Below are 19,342 nucleotides of genomic sequence, written 5' to 3'. Positions count from 1 at the left end.
AGCAGCCAGCCAGCAGCAGACAGATATCGAGTATCTCTCGTTCTCACAAATCTTCAATGTCCCTAATCCACGTGGTGGCGGGTTGGCCGTGAACGAAACGGCGCTACAATAAAATAGGAACGAGTGAATGAGCAAATACTACGCCGAACGCGTGAGAGTACGCCCTCCATTCAGTGACGCCACCATATTGCTCCCACCTGTTATATCCGTCAGTACTTTATCTTTCCTTGGCCGTATTAACGTTACCGCACCACCCACCCCTTAGTCTCACTCGACCGATTTGCAGAGCACTTTATTTCCAAGAAGAATCCACTCGTTTGTCGGCCTTTCGAATAAAAAGGTAACCATCTTCCGCGTGAAAATCGTACTCGTCAAGTAAAAGACCTTCCACTACCTTTTTCCTTTTACAATTTACTCGTCGATCGCCGGTCTTTGTTTTCATCGTTATTATTCTCTCTCTCTCTCTCTCTCTCTCTCTCTCTCTTTCTCTCTCTCTGTCTCCTGGGTGTGCGTAGATAATGATTATTCCCTGTCGTAAAATGTAAAAGCAGATTGTGCCCGGTTTAACCTGAGCGTGACGAATAAATATTTACGGTGCAGCTGTACAACGACAATAGTGCAATATACTCGTGTTACGTAGCATATGATATATAGATACGATAATAAACGGAGAAAGTATTTTTAGCTTCGGGCAACGTCCCTTTCGTATGCTTCTAACGATTCTATTGCTCCGTTTCGGATTCGATAAACTCGAACGAACGTCCTACCGTAGAACGTTCTGCCTTGTGTGTATCAGGCGTGTCGTTGTCCTAATGGAAAGATGAGTATCTCGAAATTAAATATGACTCGTGTTTGGTGCACCGACTTGCTCCGAATCGGACACTTATTTCCCCAACGTTGACGGAGGAGGAAGGTGCATCATATGGAGAACACGAGAGAGAAACAGAAGGATAGAAGGAAGGAGGAAAGAGAAAAAGAAAAAAGGATGAACGTGGAAGAAAAAAAAGAGGCCGTGTCTGTGGAACAGCCGGAACACCCACCTTGATTCGATATCGACGTTCCAGACGATCGAAAAAAAAAATCCATTGCAAGGGTCCCTCGAGAAAATAGAGTAATTTAGATAACAGCCATCTCCCCCACCACGCTCTCCGTCTATATCATCGGCCAAGTTCCTCGCGTAACGTGCCTCCGGTGGCACAATGCAGACGCTGCGCTGAGCGCTGGTACCCTCGCCGCTGTTGCAATTGAGAAACGACGTTATTCTCTGGAACTCTATATTTTCTCGCCTATACCTCTCGATATTCGATCAATCAGAGACATATGGTTGTGTATTAAGGCGTGATACAATCGCGAAAGTCGATCGTGAAAATTCGTGAAAACGAACGTTCCAAGTTACGCTTATGAACGTGGGCTTACCGTAATTCGCCTCTCTCCCTCTCTCTCTTTCTTTCTCCGGTCTTCCCCCTTTCGTGACTTAGTTGCTTCTCTTTCGTTCGTTCGTCGGAAAGCCAGACTTTCTCTGTCACGTTACCCCTACTCCGTCTTTTGTCGACGACTCCCCTCCAGGAGTCGAGCAGGTAACGTGCCAACGCCAGGCAATGGCGCCTTAGCCGCTGCACCTGGGCTAACCGTTCGCCAGGTGAGAGAGTACGGTGATTGGTCGAGTCGCGCAAAACGCCGCGCTGATTGGCCGATACCACGGTTCTGCCGGTACGGAGCTTTAATCTCGTTTACCGTAGGCGCGCTGCTGCTCAGTTCAACTTACCTTAGCCGCACGGACGGTTGGCCACGCAACTCACGCCGGACATTCCACGAAACGTTGCGACGAATAGCCCCCCCTCTTCCCTTCCGCCCTCTTCGTCGCACAATAGTGTTCGTCCTCGGGTTAGTGGCGTGCGTAAAATCGTGTCGATCTTGGATCGTCGCGGGTGAGATCGCTGGAAAGCAGCAGGGAAGGATCGACACGACACAACACCCGTAAGATCGCGTCGCCGCTTGTCCGTGTGTGCGTGCGCGCGCGCGAGATCCCCCCTTCGGTGCCTGTGTATATACCTGTACGTAGTGTGTACGAGCAAGCGGACAAGCGCGCGCGTGTATATAGCGGCTCCACTTCTTTCTCTCTTCTTCTACCTTCTTGTACCGTCTGCGTTCCGTGCCCTCGTGTTCGTGATTGGTCGGTGCGTGGCATTTTTAAAAAGTCGTCCTGCTTCTGTCCGTTATAACCTGAAAGATCCGGCAGCGGCGATGTCGCGAAATCACGAGTAAATCGATACGGCGATCCATGTCGAAATAATGTCGGTACGACGAACCGGCTGCTCTTGGCTCCGAGTTTCTCCGGTTGTTCGCGATACGACGGTACCCTTCGAGTCGTGATCAACAGTGTACCACGGGTACTCTGTTGCTTTTTTCCCAGTGATAGCAGCGGCAAACAACAGAAGAAACCGTGCAAGGGGCACGTATGAGATTTGAGCAAGAAAGGAACGGGGGGGCTCTACTATTACGGTACCGGCTCTCTTGCTGCCAGAATTATTCGCGGTGGCACGTTCTTCGAATCAGCGGAAAATTCAAACACATTGGAGAGATCCATCCTGACTCGGCAACGCTGGCGACGTAACAACGACGCTATCGTCAGTGACAGGTAGAATACGCGACACGAGAACCGGAGGAAGAAAACGAAAGGGAAGAGTGCATTGCAAGAGAAAGAGAGAAAAAGAAAGAAGAAAGCCGCAGCGTGCGCGTGTAGTTCCTTTTTCACGAGCTACCCCCGACTGACATATGCGTGTGGCGCGTAGATTCCAAAGCCAAAGATAAAGTTTCGTCGCGAATCAGAGTTCTGGAAAGCGGCTGAATTTCGAAAATAGTTTCTTGATCGCGTCTCTGCGCGTTGGAACCAAGAAGTAGAAGGAAGGGGAGAAAGAAAACGACGGAATAAACGTCTCGGCGATTTTCTGGTCTCTCTTTAGAGGTGCGCCTACAGAGGCGTTCTCCGTACGTCGTGGATCGTTCGCGGAGTGTCGGTCGTGCTGCAGTGTATTGTAGTTGTGCTGGTGCAGGGTGAGGTTAGGATCGTGTTGGAGAGAAAGGAAGCTAAAGAGAAAAGGATAGATAGGAGTGGGTAAATAATAAACTGCGATTAAGTGCAAACGAGAAGAAATATCGAAGCAAGAGGACACTGTTCGAAGAGGAGTCGCTCGCAACCTCGAGAACTGGATAACACGGGCGACTCGAGAATCGCCAAAATTTTGCCGGTTTATAAAAAAGGTGAGTACGCATGTTGATGTTCGCGGTTATTGGTCCCTTGTATACACCGATAGCTTATCTTCGGCAAGTTGAATAAACGCGCGTCCAATTTCGTTAACTAATACGTCGATCTATTTTTTTCTCTTATCGTTTGTTTTTGGATCGGTTTATCGAGTTTATTCGATAAGCTACGTTTATTCGACAGCAGCGATACCGGCTGCGATTACAGCTGCGACAAATATACGACCGCTATTTTGTTTGCATTACCGATTCAAAGCATAAAGCAACGCGTTAATTTGCAAAGAACCAATTTGCCGTTCGATCTTTAAGAGCCATTTATTTTTGAATGGATCCATCTCGGAAGATTATGGTCCGTAGTCTTGACAGAAGGGAGAGCAATAATAATCACTAGGACTCTTATGGGTCGTTAATAGTATTAAACGCAGTTGGATCGAAATCGTGCGATTTTTTACGTGACGCGTACAGTTTTTATGTGATTCTCTAATTTCTCGTCGCGCTACGGAAGAAGAGTCAGTTTGCTCGCCGTTTAACCTCAGATGTCTCGCTCCGCCTAACCTTGAAATCCCACTCGTCGCCTCTTGCGTGTTTTTAAAACACTCGGATCTTGCCTCTCGTAAGACGCGCGCATGCGCCGTACCGCTGGTCCTTTTTGTGTTCTTTAAGTCGTTTCTTTCTACCTTCTTCGTACCCGCGTGCCTTTTGCTCTCGAGACTTCGACAAAATTTCAATTAAAATCCTTCCTGATGTCGCTGACACTGTCGAGCTCGGTTTAATCTCGAAATAGAATTCCATTTTATTCGAGACGGCGGGCAAAGTGCAAGAATGAAAATGCGATGAATTTCGTTTTACGCGATATCTTCTGTATACTTGAATTTCGCGGGCTTATCTTTCCCATGTTTTCGTTTAAACAACGTGTGACCCAAAAGGTGTGCGTCATTGTTTCGAATTCAGGTAACAAAGAGTATTGTGATCGATAGAACTTCTGTAATTCGTTGAACGTTTCACGACACGAGACAAAAGATGTTTTTGTTCAACATCCATTAATATCGATCGATTCTTGACAATGGCAAAAGCTAATATTTTCAAGTTATCGTGCATCGATAGTGTATATCTTTGACGGCATTGGTTTTCCCTATTGTGCGCTCACCCTACGATATCGTGTTGACAGCGTTCGGGGATGTGGATCATTGTGAGAATCACTGAAAGGAAAAAAAAATCAGGTAAATCGACTATGACGAAGCTGAAAATTGCACAAGAAAATGACCAACGACTGTACAAAGATGATTCGGTATATGTGTATGTCAAGGGCGTTGTAAGGCCATTCGAATTTTTTTTTAGCCTCGATCGCACGTACGATTTTTTCGGATGCTACCAGCGTCACACTGTGACGCACCGATTTTCCATTAAGAGCCCAGCATCATAGACACGTGACGACAATCAATTTTTGTTATCTCTGTGAAAACAAATGGATCCTACCCTGAACTTGGTAAATATAACTGAAAATGGTCAAATTTATAACCAGCGCGTATGGTTTGAGGTTATATTATATAGTTAAAATAATTTATTAAAACAAACTATTAACTCTTCTTCTCGTGTATTCTGTGATATTACTCAGTTTTGCAATTGCTAAAATAGATGACAGATATTTAAGTAATCTTTGATATATATTATTGTCATATAATACGTAACTGTCATAAAGTAGTAAGTAAATCTTCCTATCCAGGAGATCTTTCATGAAAAACAGACGAATATTATATGATGGTTCGAGCGATGAAAGCAGATAATATGATGGAGATATCATAGATTTATTTGATACTAGTACTTTGTCATACGATAACGATCTCAACAGAATACATTTACCAGTCATTTCTAACACAAGCGACGATTCACTTGATGAAGGTTATGATGATTCTCGTAATAATGATTGGATAGAAGCAAACATTTATCCCGTTTTACATAATTTTACCGGAACGGAAGAACTAAGAGTAAATCTCCCAAGAAATATTTCGGTACTAGATGCGTTTTGTTTATTATTTGGCGATTTTCTTATGCAGAAAATTGCGAATTGGACAAATGCTCGAGCTTTGTTGTTATATCCTATACATGCATCTTCCATGTTACAAAAAGAATGGAATCCAACTTCAGTTGAAGAAACAAAACAATATATTAGGATTATATATTGCCATGGGCAATGTTCGAACGCCTGCTATTATGCACTCTATTATCACCCTCAATTTAACAAAACAATGCCTTGAAATCTACATAAGAAAACTCTTCGCTGCCTTTGCTTCTATGAACAAATGTGTGATAAATCGTACCGCCTTCATACAATTGATCAAGTATTGCAGCATTGGATAAAAAATATAAAGGATTGCTATTATCCTAGTAAAAATTTATCGATAGACGAATCAATGTTATCATGCATTCGTATTAAATATTCTTCCTTGTTCTGGAAAAAATACAGCACGCAATGAAATCGGGCATGCTTTCTCTGTTGTTTATAGATTATTAAATGACTATTTGGGAGAAGGATATTTATTACATCTACATGGACAATTATTACATTAGTGTTGAACTAGCCACCTCTTTGTACAAAAATAAAAGTCATGTGGTTGAGACACTAAGGAAAGATCGTAGAGGTAATCTCAAGATTGTAATTCAGCAGAAATTATAAACTGTATGTATGTATTTTCTGAAGAAAAAATAACATCTTAGTTCAAAAATGGAAAGACAAACGAGACGATTTAACAATATCCACGAAGCATAACACAGACCTAATTGAAATACCATCTTCAAGAAGAAAAGGAACAAAAGCTCGCACTGTGTTCGATTGTAGTAAAAACATGTCTGGGGTTGATCGGTACGATCAGATGAAGGCATATTATTCCACGCCACGAAAAGCAATACGCCGGTATTTGAAAGTTTTCTTTCACTTATTTAATATAGCAATTTGGAATGGGAATTGGCAGCTGAATAGATTTAATTTCTCAAAAATGTCTTATTTAGAGCTTAGAAATAATCTTGCACTAAAATTGCTTAATATCGATACCTATGTCCTTAATCTCAATCTTAGCGGGATGTAACATTTTTCAATAAAATTAGAGAAAAGATTAAGATGCCGTGTTTGTGAGAGGAAAAAGAAATCCACTGCCACATGGTATGCATGCGAAGCGTGCAAGACTAATGAGATTGAACCAATAGGATTATGTATTAGCATATGTTTCAAAATGTTCCACAGTATATAAATAAATTATATTCATTTTAAATACACGTTTGTATAGTTAAATATGGCATATTTTTTCCAGTAGAAATTTTATTTACTTTATGGATCGAATAACATTTTCCACGTGGCCCAGTGTCACATATTTGTGACACGATTTGTGACTGAAAAGCTAGATTTACATGCTCATTTACTAGGTTTTAAAACTGCCGGAATAAAAATCTGTAGTATATTTTGTAAAATTCCGGAAGAAAAAGTAATGGGTTGTGGGTGGAATTTCTCCTCCACGGCGTGATAGCGAACACATTAAAAAAGAAAAAATAACTCGTCCGAGTTACGTTCACGTAAATTTTTTGCTCGTCGGATCGGCAAATTTCGTAGATTCTATTCGCGTGTAATTGCTTGCGTTTCGCGACTGAAAATTATAGGAGCTACTAATTTCGTGGTGCTGCCGCGGCGGGTGACATTTATTTAACTGTCGTATACTTTGTCTGACAACTCTCGGTGTACATTTCGACGACGGATAATAACACTTTTCCGTCTGAAATACCGCAAGAACGTTAGGAGAAGGGAAGACAGCTACGAAATTACGAGGATTCGTCTCAACCACGGAGGAAAGGCGTCGAATTCGAAAAAAAAAAAAAAAAAAAAGAAAATGCCTGAAAGAATGCAGGAAAGAACGGATGATCGTATCTTGGTCGAACAGAGTCGACTTTCGATTCAAGTCGAAAATGCCGAATATACTCGATTCGTGAAAACTGGACAAAATATTCGCGTTATTTTGCTTCGTTTTACGAGCTGTTCAGTGACTCCTCCCGCGATTACATAAGGTAATAAACACGTAACGCAGTGACCTAGAAAGCGCAGCTTTCGTCATCGTTTTCGAGTGACATAAATTGCAGCTTTAAGACCGTTTTATCACACATTCGAGACCTTGAACGACTCAACGGTTGTCCAGGTCATCGAACTCGCTTCTACTCGCAACCCTAAGGCAACTATTGCTATTCGAATGGTTCGATTCGCCGTAGGAGAACGTGTTATTAGCAAAAGCCAGCGCGATTAGGCCATTCGTAGCGGAATCACGCGCGCGCCGCACTCTCGGAGGAGAAAGATCGGCTCGGGCAACGGAGCAAAGTTGAAGTTTTCTCGGAAATTCTTTGGCACCACTTACGCCATTGCTCGTGCCGCACGGTTACCTCGAAACTAATTACGTTCGGTTAAATTTCATTTGGGAAGGAAAAGTTTCAGGCCCAAGCCACCTACCTTTCGCTTGTGCCTCGTAAACGAAAAGAAGACGTTGATTATTTGGACGAAGTTGCGCGCGGCAGTTTGATCGCGTCGGTATCGGTCGCGATTACTGAAAAATCTTGCGCCTAATGAAATCTTCATGAACGTTATACCGTTCTATCGGTCGCGGCTCATGCCTCGGACTAATTTTCTCCGCGTTCGTTCAATTTTCTATTAATTAACTGGCCGTTCCAACCTTCCTCGTTTGGCTGAATTTTAACCATGCGTTTCCGTGTTTTATTACGTGTTAGCGCGACGGCGCTGGTCATTGCACTCTGGTCGCGCTAATTGAACGTTTCGTTATCGCGACTCGATCTCGTCTACGCTCGGATTCGATACGAAGAAGGTAAACGGCGCGTATTGCGAGTTTGAAAATCGCAAGATGCAAAGAACAAAGAAGAAACGGGAAAGATATGGCGCTTCCTGGATAGCTCGTTGCTCCCGCGATCCGATTCATTCACACGCGCTCCCGTAGAGCTACTGGTTGCGCAATCTTCTCCGTTGCAAAACTTTTACTAGACGACTCAGCGTCTCTGAATAATTCATCGGAGGAAAAATATATCGAGCAATTGCGAACGTTTAATCGAGTACAATTTCTCGCTTCGATTACGTTCATTGCTGTTAAACGGTGAACTATACGTGGCAGCGGAAGTCGGTATAGATAACTCCAACGACTGAGTCAGATTGCCTGAAAAGCGGTAAAAAGGTCGAATGATATTCACGCGAGTGCTCGATCGGCTTGCGACTCCAGTTTACGCACTCGTGCCACTTCCGTCTAGCGTGCTCGTCGACCACTCGAGTGTGACGATTGGCCTGAATCCTTGCGAATACGAGTAAGAACGAGAGATACGCCGCGGTACGGTCCGTCTTTGTGGGAGTTTACGACGCGAATTACCGAAGCGCGATCGTCTTACGCCAATTATGCAACTATCCGATTTTCATAATGTGTTGCATTTCCGTTTTCAGGGGGACGCACGGACAGAGATGGCATGAGGGACGGTTCCGGCAACGTTGCCGAGGTGGTGAGTGTTTTCTCTTCTTTCTATTCTTATTTGCATATCGAATATATATATATGGAATTTGTAAATGTTTCTCCAATTACGCAACGACTCGTACGTGTTGTTAACCGAACGGTACATATACATATATAGCTGTTACGTGCTACGTAACTTTACTGAAATAGGGCAAAAGTCTTGAGGGAAACGGAAACGATTCCCTTCCTTTTGTCTTCGTTCCTAAGAAAATGGATTCCAAACATACTTCCGGGATACACATACTCGACCAAGCCTCGACCTCGCGGATATCCCTTACGGTACTCGTGTCACCCTTCTCTTGAAACTTCTCAACAACCCTTTTCCTCGAAGAGAGTATACGATAAACACAATGTCAGGTAGTGTCACCAAGGAGCATGGTGAATGAACACCAGCATCGACCCTTCGGCTTACACAGGTTTAAGATAAGGTGGCGAAAAAGTGGCAAGGTGATAGATGTTTTCAGTTTACGCTCGAAGGTAAAAACGAGCGTTTCTCCTAGTTTCCTTGCATTCGGACGTTTACCTGGCGTCGAGTTCCTGCGACCTTTGTGAGCGTGAATAGGGCTTCTCTCGAGCCGATGTGCCGTAGGAAACGGCGAGTAGGTACGCAAAGTATTTTCGAAAGGCTCGAGGCTGTTGGCGCCAGGAAGTAGGCTACCGGGTTAATACTTGACAGGGAGAGCCGGAGAAAAGCACGAACCGTGAGAAGAACGTAGAAAAACTAAGGAGAAATTTCACCATCTTTAACACGCTGCTCCATAATTAGCCAGAATGTGTTGCCTCGATACGTATCGATCGTTCGAGATAATTGTCTTGCGTTCGATCGAGGTACACGCGAGTAAAGTTAAGCGAAATATCGGCGTGAAGCGAGATAAGTAAAGTAAAATACACCATCGAGATCGCATCGGCTAATAGCGGCCATTGTCGAAACAAAAACGTATAATGGAGCGTACGATAGCCAGGCGTGCCGGTTGAATCGATGAAAACACAGTACATATATACCTGTTTCCTCGTTGCCTGACCTTGGAGAGATCAGGTGAAAAGTATACCGGATTGCATGGAAGGGGAACGTTCAGGTTCAATATACTTGGTGGATGAGTGTCACCCAGATCCACAGTTTGCCAACCTTGTGTAAAATGGGAGAAATTATGCGAGCCGTGAGGTCACCTACGAATCAATTACGAGGTCGTGGAATCCAGATACTCGTCGAATTTGCCGATTGTTCTTCTTTCGCACGATCTCTGGTATCTGTTCTAACGCGTGATTTAAGTTGGAAAGTGGACCGAAGAATGGCACGTGCCATGGCAGTTTCATAGTCCCTCGTCACCTTGGAACTTTAACACGATTCTAGCCTCGAGAAACTTGTTCCCTGGAATAAAACGTGCAAAATAGCTAGTCTCGGCATAACTCGACACCCAAACGTCTAGCATTTTACCCTCTCGCTTAAAAAGAACCGTCGTCGTTCTTGCTACGCCTACGGTTTTTGCACGGTGTCACGATTTACGCAACCTACGAATAGACAAGGCGATATTTATACGGGAAACCAAAAATTTCTTCAACGTGATCACGATCGGTACTGGTACGTTTAATCGATGAAGAAACTTGAACATTGTTGAAGTAAGTTATTCGAGAACGCAGTTTACATGGCGGTTATACCCTCTGTTCCCTCTCCTGATTCGATCGTTCAACTAACATTGATCTTCCGGGCGGTTCTATCCTAATTAAAACGAGGCATTCCATTGACCAAACTTCGCTGGCCCAATTAATAGATCTTTGCTTCGTAACCGTTTCGCTTTTATAGCGCATAGTTTATCAAAAAGTGAGATTGCACGATGGCAACTAATTGGGACACGAATTCCACGGGTTCTTGATAGCCATCGAATCGATTATAAGCGAGGATCCGCGAGGTCGCTTCGAATTACCAAGTTGTCCGAACGAAATTGCGACAATCGTCACGGTAAACATAGCAGACTCTCGCGAACTGCTATTACGACGGACGTGTACGTTCTCGCATATTTATCGCTGGTTCTGTATTTATTTTTACACGATCCGCTATCCGCCCCGTTCGTCATTCTCGTTTCAGCTGGCGATTAAATATCGCGACAATGTTTGACTTTGCTCGCGTCAGCTAATCGGATTAATAAAACGTCACATACGGTGACAACGCCTCTGTTTCGTGCCTTTGTACGATCTTATCGTACGTGAAAAAATATTTCTCTGATATCGCAATGCATCGCTTTGCGAAATCTCCCGTACAAAATTTCGTCATCGTACACCTACGATAATAATTTCTCTGTATTTTAATGGTCGCGTCGGTTATGACAATTCCATACACTCGACGCTCGATAGAGAACGAGAGAGCGATCGAACGGTGCTAAATTAATTATCGGCTCCCTTTTGTGGCGACGTCGTACAAGCGACTAACGGTCCTGTAAATGTTAAACTCGGATGTAATTGCTATTTTCACAACCGAATGGGTCGGCCAGGGAAATTCTCGATCGCAAAATTTCACGGCCATTTCGGAACTGGTTTGCGCGAGACACGCGGTACGTTCGCGTCGTCGTGCGAATCCTCTAGGCCAGCGGTGATTTTCGTTCTCGATTTTGATCAAATGCTTCTAATATCGAACGTAAACGCGTAATGGACGTGTGAAAATTGCCACGTAGATTGCACGTTTGCAGATATTATGGAGGGGAATTCGCGGCGATATTCTGCCGCGATCGAGTAATTAATGGGACGATAATATCGGAATCAATTGGCGATGTAGACAGATTGAAACGATGGAAAAGCAGCGCGTGTATGCACACGCGTGATCTTTCACTGGGATTAGTATGATTTCGCTGGCGAAATGTGGGATCCGTTGTTTTCGCTGAAAATTGAGAAAATTACAGGTTGCGACATCCCGTGCGTGTATTTTAAGCTTTAAATGGAATCGCAATTGGATTTCCTCGTTTCGAAACGAAAGGTGACAGTCGGTGGAAACGCAAGAGAAAAAGCGTTTGTAATAATGGAGGGATAGCGGTTGTTTCACAGAGTTCCAACAATCGGTAAAACACGAATGAAAGATCGGTCGGAGGGCGGGAGGGTACCGACAAACAACGAAATTACCAACGAACAGTTAGACAATGAGTGCTTTAATTAACCTCTATATAAATTGTCGGTGCTGCATTGTTTGAATCGGGCAAATAATACGCGCGAGAACCCGCAATGACAGGATAGGTTGCAGCGAACCACGCAAATGATATATGACCGCACTACGTATCTAGCGTGTCTGTTCTATGCTTGACCCACTGTTTTGCGTCGATCTTGACAAATGACGTCTGCGTCGATGCTAAACGCATAACGCAGACATCCGTCAGCCATGTATCATCGTTTCTGTAGCATCATTGAAAACCGGCGAACAACCGAGATTTATTGACTCTTTGACCGACCGACATTGGTCGAGTAAGACGCTATATAGAACGAGTTTCTTCTCTGTCTAACAGTTTAAATATCGCGCGTCGTTAAATATAGTCATTCAGAAGCACGAATCTCGACGCTTTATCGGTTGACTGTTGTCAAGACGTTCGATCGATTCAACGTACCGCCGACTATATTCTTGGTGTCACGAGCAAGTTTCTCAAACGCTAGGCTATTTCCGCCGGTTCGAACAATGTTCACGTCGCGAAAATCGTTTCTCGTTGGCAGACCATTATAAAATGGCGTGGATCTTGACGTTAGGACGACAGCTATCGAACGTTACCTCGGGGACAACTTGCGTTTACACGCGAAAGCGTTCGCACGTGCTGCTATTTCTTCCCTGCTACGTGTCGTTGATGGATAGAAGGGAGTCGATACGTGTCGTTCCCATGGAACGAATACGTTACGCACGTCGTACGTATGCACGATTTTACTACCACATCTTCCGTGAGTTTCCAGTTACGAGAACTAGATTCTCGGCCCTTGGACAAATTCCAGCTCGCACCTCTGTTTGACATCCAGTAGCGAAGAACAACAGTTGTTTCGAAGAAACGCGCCTCTTCGATTTTACTTCTGGAAACCGTGTCGTTTACCGACCCTTCTTAACGCCCCATTCCACCCCATTCTTATATAGCTTTACACTCTCATACCGAAGAGCCGCTTATCCTAAGAATGCCGTATTTATCGTTCACTTTGTTACGTACGCTTTGCGTATCTCTAGTTGCTTGTTTACGTTTATTTATTCTTTTTTTCTTTGCGTGCGATACTGTGCCGGGTTCGTTTAAAATATTAAAGGAGCTGCAGGGTATACGTTCAGAGTGCAACGACGCTGCAAACCATTTGCGAACAAATATTCGTCGTCCTCGCTAGTGGAAAAGATGGTGCGTCTACGCTGGTCGAGGCGTACGTAATTAGCTTTCAAAGGGACTTAAACTCGGCTCGTAGTGCGGCTTCTTCTCCGAACGAAAAGGGTTATTATAAATTCCCATTGATTAGAACGGCTGTAAACGGGTTTATGACGTACAAACGAGGGGACACGACCTCGTGGTCGAAGAAAAGAAAGATTTACGACATCGATAGTCGGCGTAGCGCTCGCATAGTGGCGCGTACGGCATGCAGCTGTTTCTTTTGACGGAAGTCGAGCACGTTCCGCGAACCTAGCACACCGCTTCGAGGAGGCCAGTGTCGTGGCCGCAACGTCGAACGCCTTCCACCACGAACATCTCGTGCACGTGAACGCTCGCTAACGGTAGTACAAGATCTACGATAGTCCTCTTCCCCTTCCGTTCTCTGCGGTTTCATTTCTTGCGGCCCCCTTCCTTCTTGGTCGACCAATCACGAAAATTCTCAGCGATCGATCGTTAGATCTTGCGCGAATTTCCTCCATAAATCGCGTCGAATCTCGAATTTGGTTACTTCCTTTCATTCCATTCCAGAAGTTGGGGGGAACCGATTTTTCTTGCCGTGTTGCTCCATAACGCTCGTATTTGCCACGTTTCGTTCCACCGCCGTCCATCGTTCTGCAAATTCATTGTCCAAATCGCAACGATGTTCCGTGTCGTCGCTTGCTGAGAAATCGCTCGAAAATTTTTTCTAGGTTCGTCCTTGAGCGTATCCAACTACCTTGAGGAAACGAACGCGATTTAAACGTCCTATAAAATACTTGTGCGACAACAGTGACGGTAACAGCGTAGGGGTAGCGTTACAGGAAACGCGATTGGGGTGACCGGTTGTATCCCCTTTGTTCGCGTCACTTTAGAGTCCTCGTTCGATCGGATACGCTCAGACGGTTTTCGCTCTGGGCACTTTTAAGGCGTCCTTTCTAAGTACCTTTTATTCGATGTCGCGAACTTTCAGGCGTTCTTTCTTTCGACCGAAGATACGAGCTCCTTGAAACGTCGCTGACGTCTATAAAATTCTTACGACGTCGCCATGGGACTATTATCTTTACCAACTTTTTCCTTCAAATACTTACCTTTCAATTTATCTTTTAAACTAGTATTCCGCACCCGACGAAAACATTCATTTCCGCTCTATCGTACAGTCTTCGGAGAATCTGCGTAATGGTAACTTCATTCAGAACTACGAGTAGAACAATTACGGTAGCTAGACGGTTGGTCTACGTTTCTCCATCAAGCCCGTATAAATCATAATTACCGGGAAGCTCGTAATTTAATCTCGCGTACCGGGTGATGAATGACAACAGATGTCGACAAGGACCACGAGCGTTATCGTTGCTCAATTAGGCGGCGCGGGCTAGAAGCGCAGGCTCAACCCACATGCTTTCCCGCACCTTTGACCTCTTTCGTTTCACCTCTATTCTCCATCCTCTCTTCGTTTCTCTGTTTCTCTTTCTGCTCTCTAATCAGCTTTCTCGAGGCGACTCCTGGGGAATTTGCTGCGAATTCACCGATTCCTCGTGCGTATCAAAATTCCACGCCCGTCCCCGGTATCTTGCCGCGCGTAAATTCGAGACGAATTTCCACACTCGGAGCGTCCTAAGACGAATCTGAGCGTTCTTCGAAGATGTCGCTGGTACAATGTCGGCAAATGGACGCGTGTGTGTGGTATCATTGCTTGCGGTACAAAGCGCCGTAGTCGAGTATTGCGCTCGTTTTACAATCTTCGAACAGCGACCAGGTGGGCGATGTGGAATTAATAGCTCTCTTAAAAATAGTTTCTCCTCGTGGAGAATATTCTTTCGTTTCCTATGAGCAACGACCGCGAAATCGTAGAAGAATCGTGGAGGAAGATTCACTGCGTCGACAGGAAGCGGAAGCGGTCCAAGGCAGGTTTCTTTTAATTAAGCGTTTCTCCGGCGTTATTTTCACTCGTATTTCCCTGCGTGATTATGCGAGGATTACTCGCATCACCGGTTTTATTTGTCGTTCTTAGAACCTGGAATTACCTTTTCTCTGCTCGTGTCTGCTTTCGGAACGTTCTTCTCGCTTCCAGTCTAACGAAGCGTGCCTGCCCAAAAAGGATCGCACGTACACGATGAAATATGCGGCGAGCTAACGCGTTTGCACGACCATTCCCGCGTCTGTACGAGCGGGTAAATTGCGCGAAAGTTGTACGGCGCGAACACAAGCGGGATTTAAAGCGGGATAACACGTAAGAAACGCGATGAAGCTGCATGTGGAGCGTAGAAAGTTGAGACTGTATATCGTCCCGTGGCAGAAACAGGAGAGCAAAGTGCAAAGTGCACGGACTCGTCGAGAGAAAGAGGGGAAGGTCGATGGTAGACGAAGAAAGAAGGGAGAACGCGCCAAGGGTTCCTCTGTCATTGACTCTCTGCGTTTCATCGTCTGGCCTGAAAGCCTTCCTTGTCCTCGGCTACAGTGCTTTTCAGAATAGGCTGACACTATCCAGAAGCTGGCTCGCTGCATGAAAAAGCCGGGAGATCTCGTTGCCGGCGTAGTTTTGTACCAATGGTTTCAACGATCTTGACTGTTCGAAGAAAAGGAAAAACCGCTTATCGTGTCTACTTGAAATCCAGACTTTGACTAATCGAAGGTTCTAGTAGCTGTAATGTTCTTCGATTAGATCATAGCGAAGTCAAAATTGATGAACTTCGTTTTTTTATCGTGTTCTGATTGTGTCGAACAAATCGCTTCCATTTTTGATCCCACGAACACGGGACAAAAAGTAGTAGAATTTCGAAATAACAGAGCTTGTAAAACTCGATTCAGCAGCTAGCACAGGCAACAGCTTTGGGAAATTTATGCCACCCCGGAGTAAGAACTCGGCTGTTGGAAACAACGTCGGACGAGGATGATCGCGCTGTATACCGGTGGAATACGAAGTGGAATTTCGCCGTTAATGATAACAGAAACAGAGTCGGCGGAGTTTCGTGATGTCAGTCAGTCGCAGAGAGGCCACTCTTACCGAACCTGGCTTTCGTGGCACGGCTGCTGCATTCGGTTTTGAGCGTACCCACACGTGCTATAATGCACGCCGTGTGCCGATACCAGCTCGAGATAAAGTACTAGGAAACGAGCGTGCATAGGCAGAGAACCGACGCGCAACAACCCGGCGTCGTGCATCGCGATCGCCATAACGTGTATCGCTCGTTTCAAAGCTTTCCGTGCACGGTATTGCACCGCGCTCGTTCCATACGAAGAAAGGTGAACGATCGTGCTATTCGACGATCAAATATTTGCCGAAATTGGTAAGGAGATTCGACGTGCTCCTTCGCTAGTTTCGAACAAATACACTAGATTTCATTATGCACGCAATTTATATCATTTTAAACGAGATACATTTCGTCACCCTTCTATCTCTATTTATAAAAAAAATATAGTTAACCGATTCGCATATGTCTCATTGGTATAACGAATACGTGATAATATGACGAAAATTCTACTTAGACAGCAACGAACGTTTAGTACTTTCAAGCCCACGCGGTAATATCAAACTTTATGAACTTTAAATTCAGCCTTCTCGATTTACAAACTAGCAGTGATGCGACAGTGTGAAGAGCAGGAACGAGGGTTTAGCGCAGAGTTGCCTTTCGAAAACTCGAAACTCGAGACAGTGTTCGCAACGTCACCGCTTTTGTCTACTTTTCTATGTACAGAACTGACACATTTCTCTTCCTCGGTAGGGTCCGTAAAAATATAAATTTGCGTAAATTGCCACAGTCCACTTACAACTGTATAGCTTCTTTGTATCGTATCATTTTCGCTGTAAATTATTTCTCAGCGACCGACGAAATCTCGCCTTTGCTCGGAAAAAGGGGGCCGATTACGTCGAATAAATTCCGGTCGTAGAACGCGTTCCTTCTCCTTCGCACGTAACGGGGTCACGACCTGCGAAGAGGCCCTTTCGCGGCTCGTCGAATCCGCTTTGTAATGAAATTATACCGGGTCTCGTCGATCGGCAAATTACGGGCTAGATATTGGTCGATGTACACCTACCAACTTGATAACGCGGATATCCGTCTACGTTACAAATCGGAGGTCCGACGCGCGCCTCGCACCTACGTTAAGCAGATTACCCGCGCGTCGATGAATATGTATGAGCGTGGCGCATACACGGAGCCGAGAGACCCGGTGATCCGTGTCACGCAGAAGAGAGAGAACGGTGGGCGTGCGCGTATCGCACGCACGTGGCCACGTACACGCGCACGCATCCACCTACGTGAGTACACACGCACGCACGCGTCTGTGTACGAGCGAAAGCGTGGGTGGAGAATGGACTGGCGAGGAGTTAGCGCGAATAGACAACGACGAACGTTCCATCGCGAAACTGTGTCGCTCCGGGATACCAGATTTCAGATTCGAAACGGGTTTCGAATGAAGACACGCCGACTGTAAGATTAGTAATACGCGATAATTAACTCGTTAACCTGTAGACAAGAGAATTAAGCGTTTTAATCTATGCGACGATGCGTTCATTCTGTCGGATCTCCGTAATTGCAGGTAGCTTGCTACGGGAAAAGAAATTCTAATTTTAATTGTAATTTAAAGGTTGCTTATTATTAACGGACACGAATATATAAATCGTATAGTGATACAATAACAATAGATCAATGAACAAAACCAACATTCGTGCAGTACGTTGTATGAAACTGTTGGTAATTTTATTAGCGCTGTAACGAAACACGATAAACGCGTGTCTACATCGATTGGAACAATGAAATTTCAAAATGTCTTGTACTTCAAAACGCAATATATTCGTACAAATGTTCTCCATATAAGTTCTATACTTTCGAGAGCCACCGTAAGTGTATGCGGGAAATTTCCTATTACGCACGATGACAAATAGAAGATGGAAAGATTGGACTCGCTGTGGACGCTTCCCCCTTTCACATCCCAGGGAAAAATAATTGCGGTAATCAAAGCCGGGTCGCGTTACCGATATCCATCCTCCTCTACAGGCGCGTGCATGGAGCGATCAACGCTTGGTCGGTATCGCGTTAAAGCCAGGCTGCTCGACCCGGCGACCGGACAATCGCGTAGCGTGTACGCGCACGAATAGAGTCGTACGCGCGCGGAGAGAGGATTAGCGAGAGAGCGTGGGTGGAGCATGGCAATGGGAGCAACGGTGGACTTGTTAGCGCGAATACATCGTCAGGAATAAAGCGTGTCGCATGTATATACGTCTAAATATAAAGTCGGTGAAGCCGGTGGAGAAGAGGCGCGAGTGCCGCGGATCCCTGGCGAAAGAGCGGTGTAACCACCTAGTCAAAACACGCCTGTTGTGTCGTTCGGAGAACTCGCGAGGCGACGTCGCAACAGCGACTGCAGCTGTAGTTGCAGTTCGCTGGAGCTGAATCCGATTCCAGACCGCCCTCTTCTCCGTGTTCTTCGCGAATACGTCGTTCGAGTTTCTCTCGTCGATTATGTTACAGTTTTATGTCGTTTAGTGGGTGCGTCTGTGACCAGTGAAATCGATACCACCGTGCAAGATCGATAGTGGAAGCGAAAGAGAAATTGTGAAAACGGTGAATTTATTAAAAAAAGAAAATAAAAAACTTCGAATTTTGAACGCTGATACGTCGATGAAATTCTCGTTTTACATCTCGATCGTTCGTCTACGTCTTACGCGAACGCGTTTATATTTACATTCAATGACACGCGTCTAGTACCCCGGTGATTACCAAAATACGTATCCCGAAGAAGTCGTGGACGAAGTAGATGTTCGCGAGATTCGCGATACCACCGACCAGTGGTTAAAATTCGCTCGCAGTCGCGTGTCGCGTCAGAGAAATATAATTAGCCGTGGTTTTCGAGACGCGACTGGAAAGCAGGCTGTCCATTTTACGACGACCTTGGCTGTGAGGAATCGTAAAAACCGACGTGGAACGCGCCATGCTCTCTGTATCGCGCTATTTTCGGGCGGATACCGAACTACTCGCGCGTAAGTGGCGAGCGAGATCGAACGGGGACGCGATACTCAGATATTTTACGACGGAGTCCATCCATTGACGTGGAAGTTCGTTTCGCGAACTTCTTTGCAGAGCGTCCATCCGTACTGACGTTAATTAATTTATCGTTCAAAAGGGAATCGAGTCAACGGGGAAGACGCTTTCGAGCGATCGGCGTCGTCCGTTTACCAGAAGCGTGGACCCCGAACGA

At 45.2% G+C, this 19,342-nt stretch overlaps 1 protein-coding gene across 5 annotated transcripts in view; it reads left to right on the top strand.

Annotated features, from left to right (window-relative positions):
• The first annotated feature begins 1,757 nt into the window (after positions 1-1,757).
• LOC139986377 (uncharacterized) overlaps positions 1,758-19,342 on the top strand; it is a 110,019-nt gene continuing 92,434 nt past the window's right edge. For 3 of the 5 annotated variants that reach the window (XM_072001658.1, XM_072001657.1, XM_072001656.1), the window contains exon 1: positions 17,968-18,708. Coding sequence is in view for 1 of the 5 variants with exons in the window: in XM_072001664.1 (XP_071857765.1) it covers positions 8,758-8,790 (33 nt within the window). In the remaining 4 variants the exon portion in view is untranslated. Of the gene's footprint in view, positions 3,262-8,734; positions 8,791-17,967; positions 18,709-19,342 lie in introns of those variants that run through there. The other 2 variants (XM_072001664.1, XM_072001661.1) reach the window with 2 other exon arrangements.

Source organism: Bombus fervidus, chromosome 4 (genome assembly GCF_041682495.2).
Source record: "Bombus fervidus isolate BK054 chromosome 4, iyBomFerv1, whole genome shotgun sequence".
NCBI lineage: Eukaryota > Metazoa > Arthropoda > Insecta > Hymenoptera > Apidae > Bombus > Bombus fervidus.
This window is presented reverse-complemented; position numbering and strand designations above follow the sequence as displayed.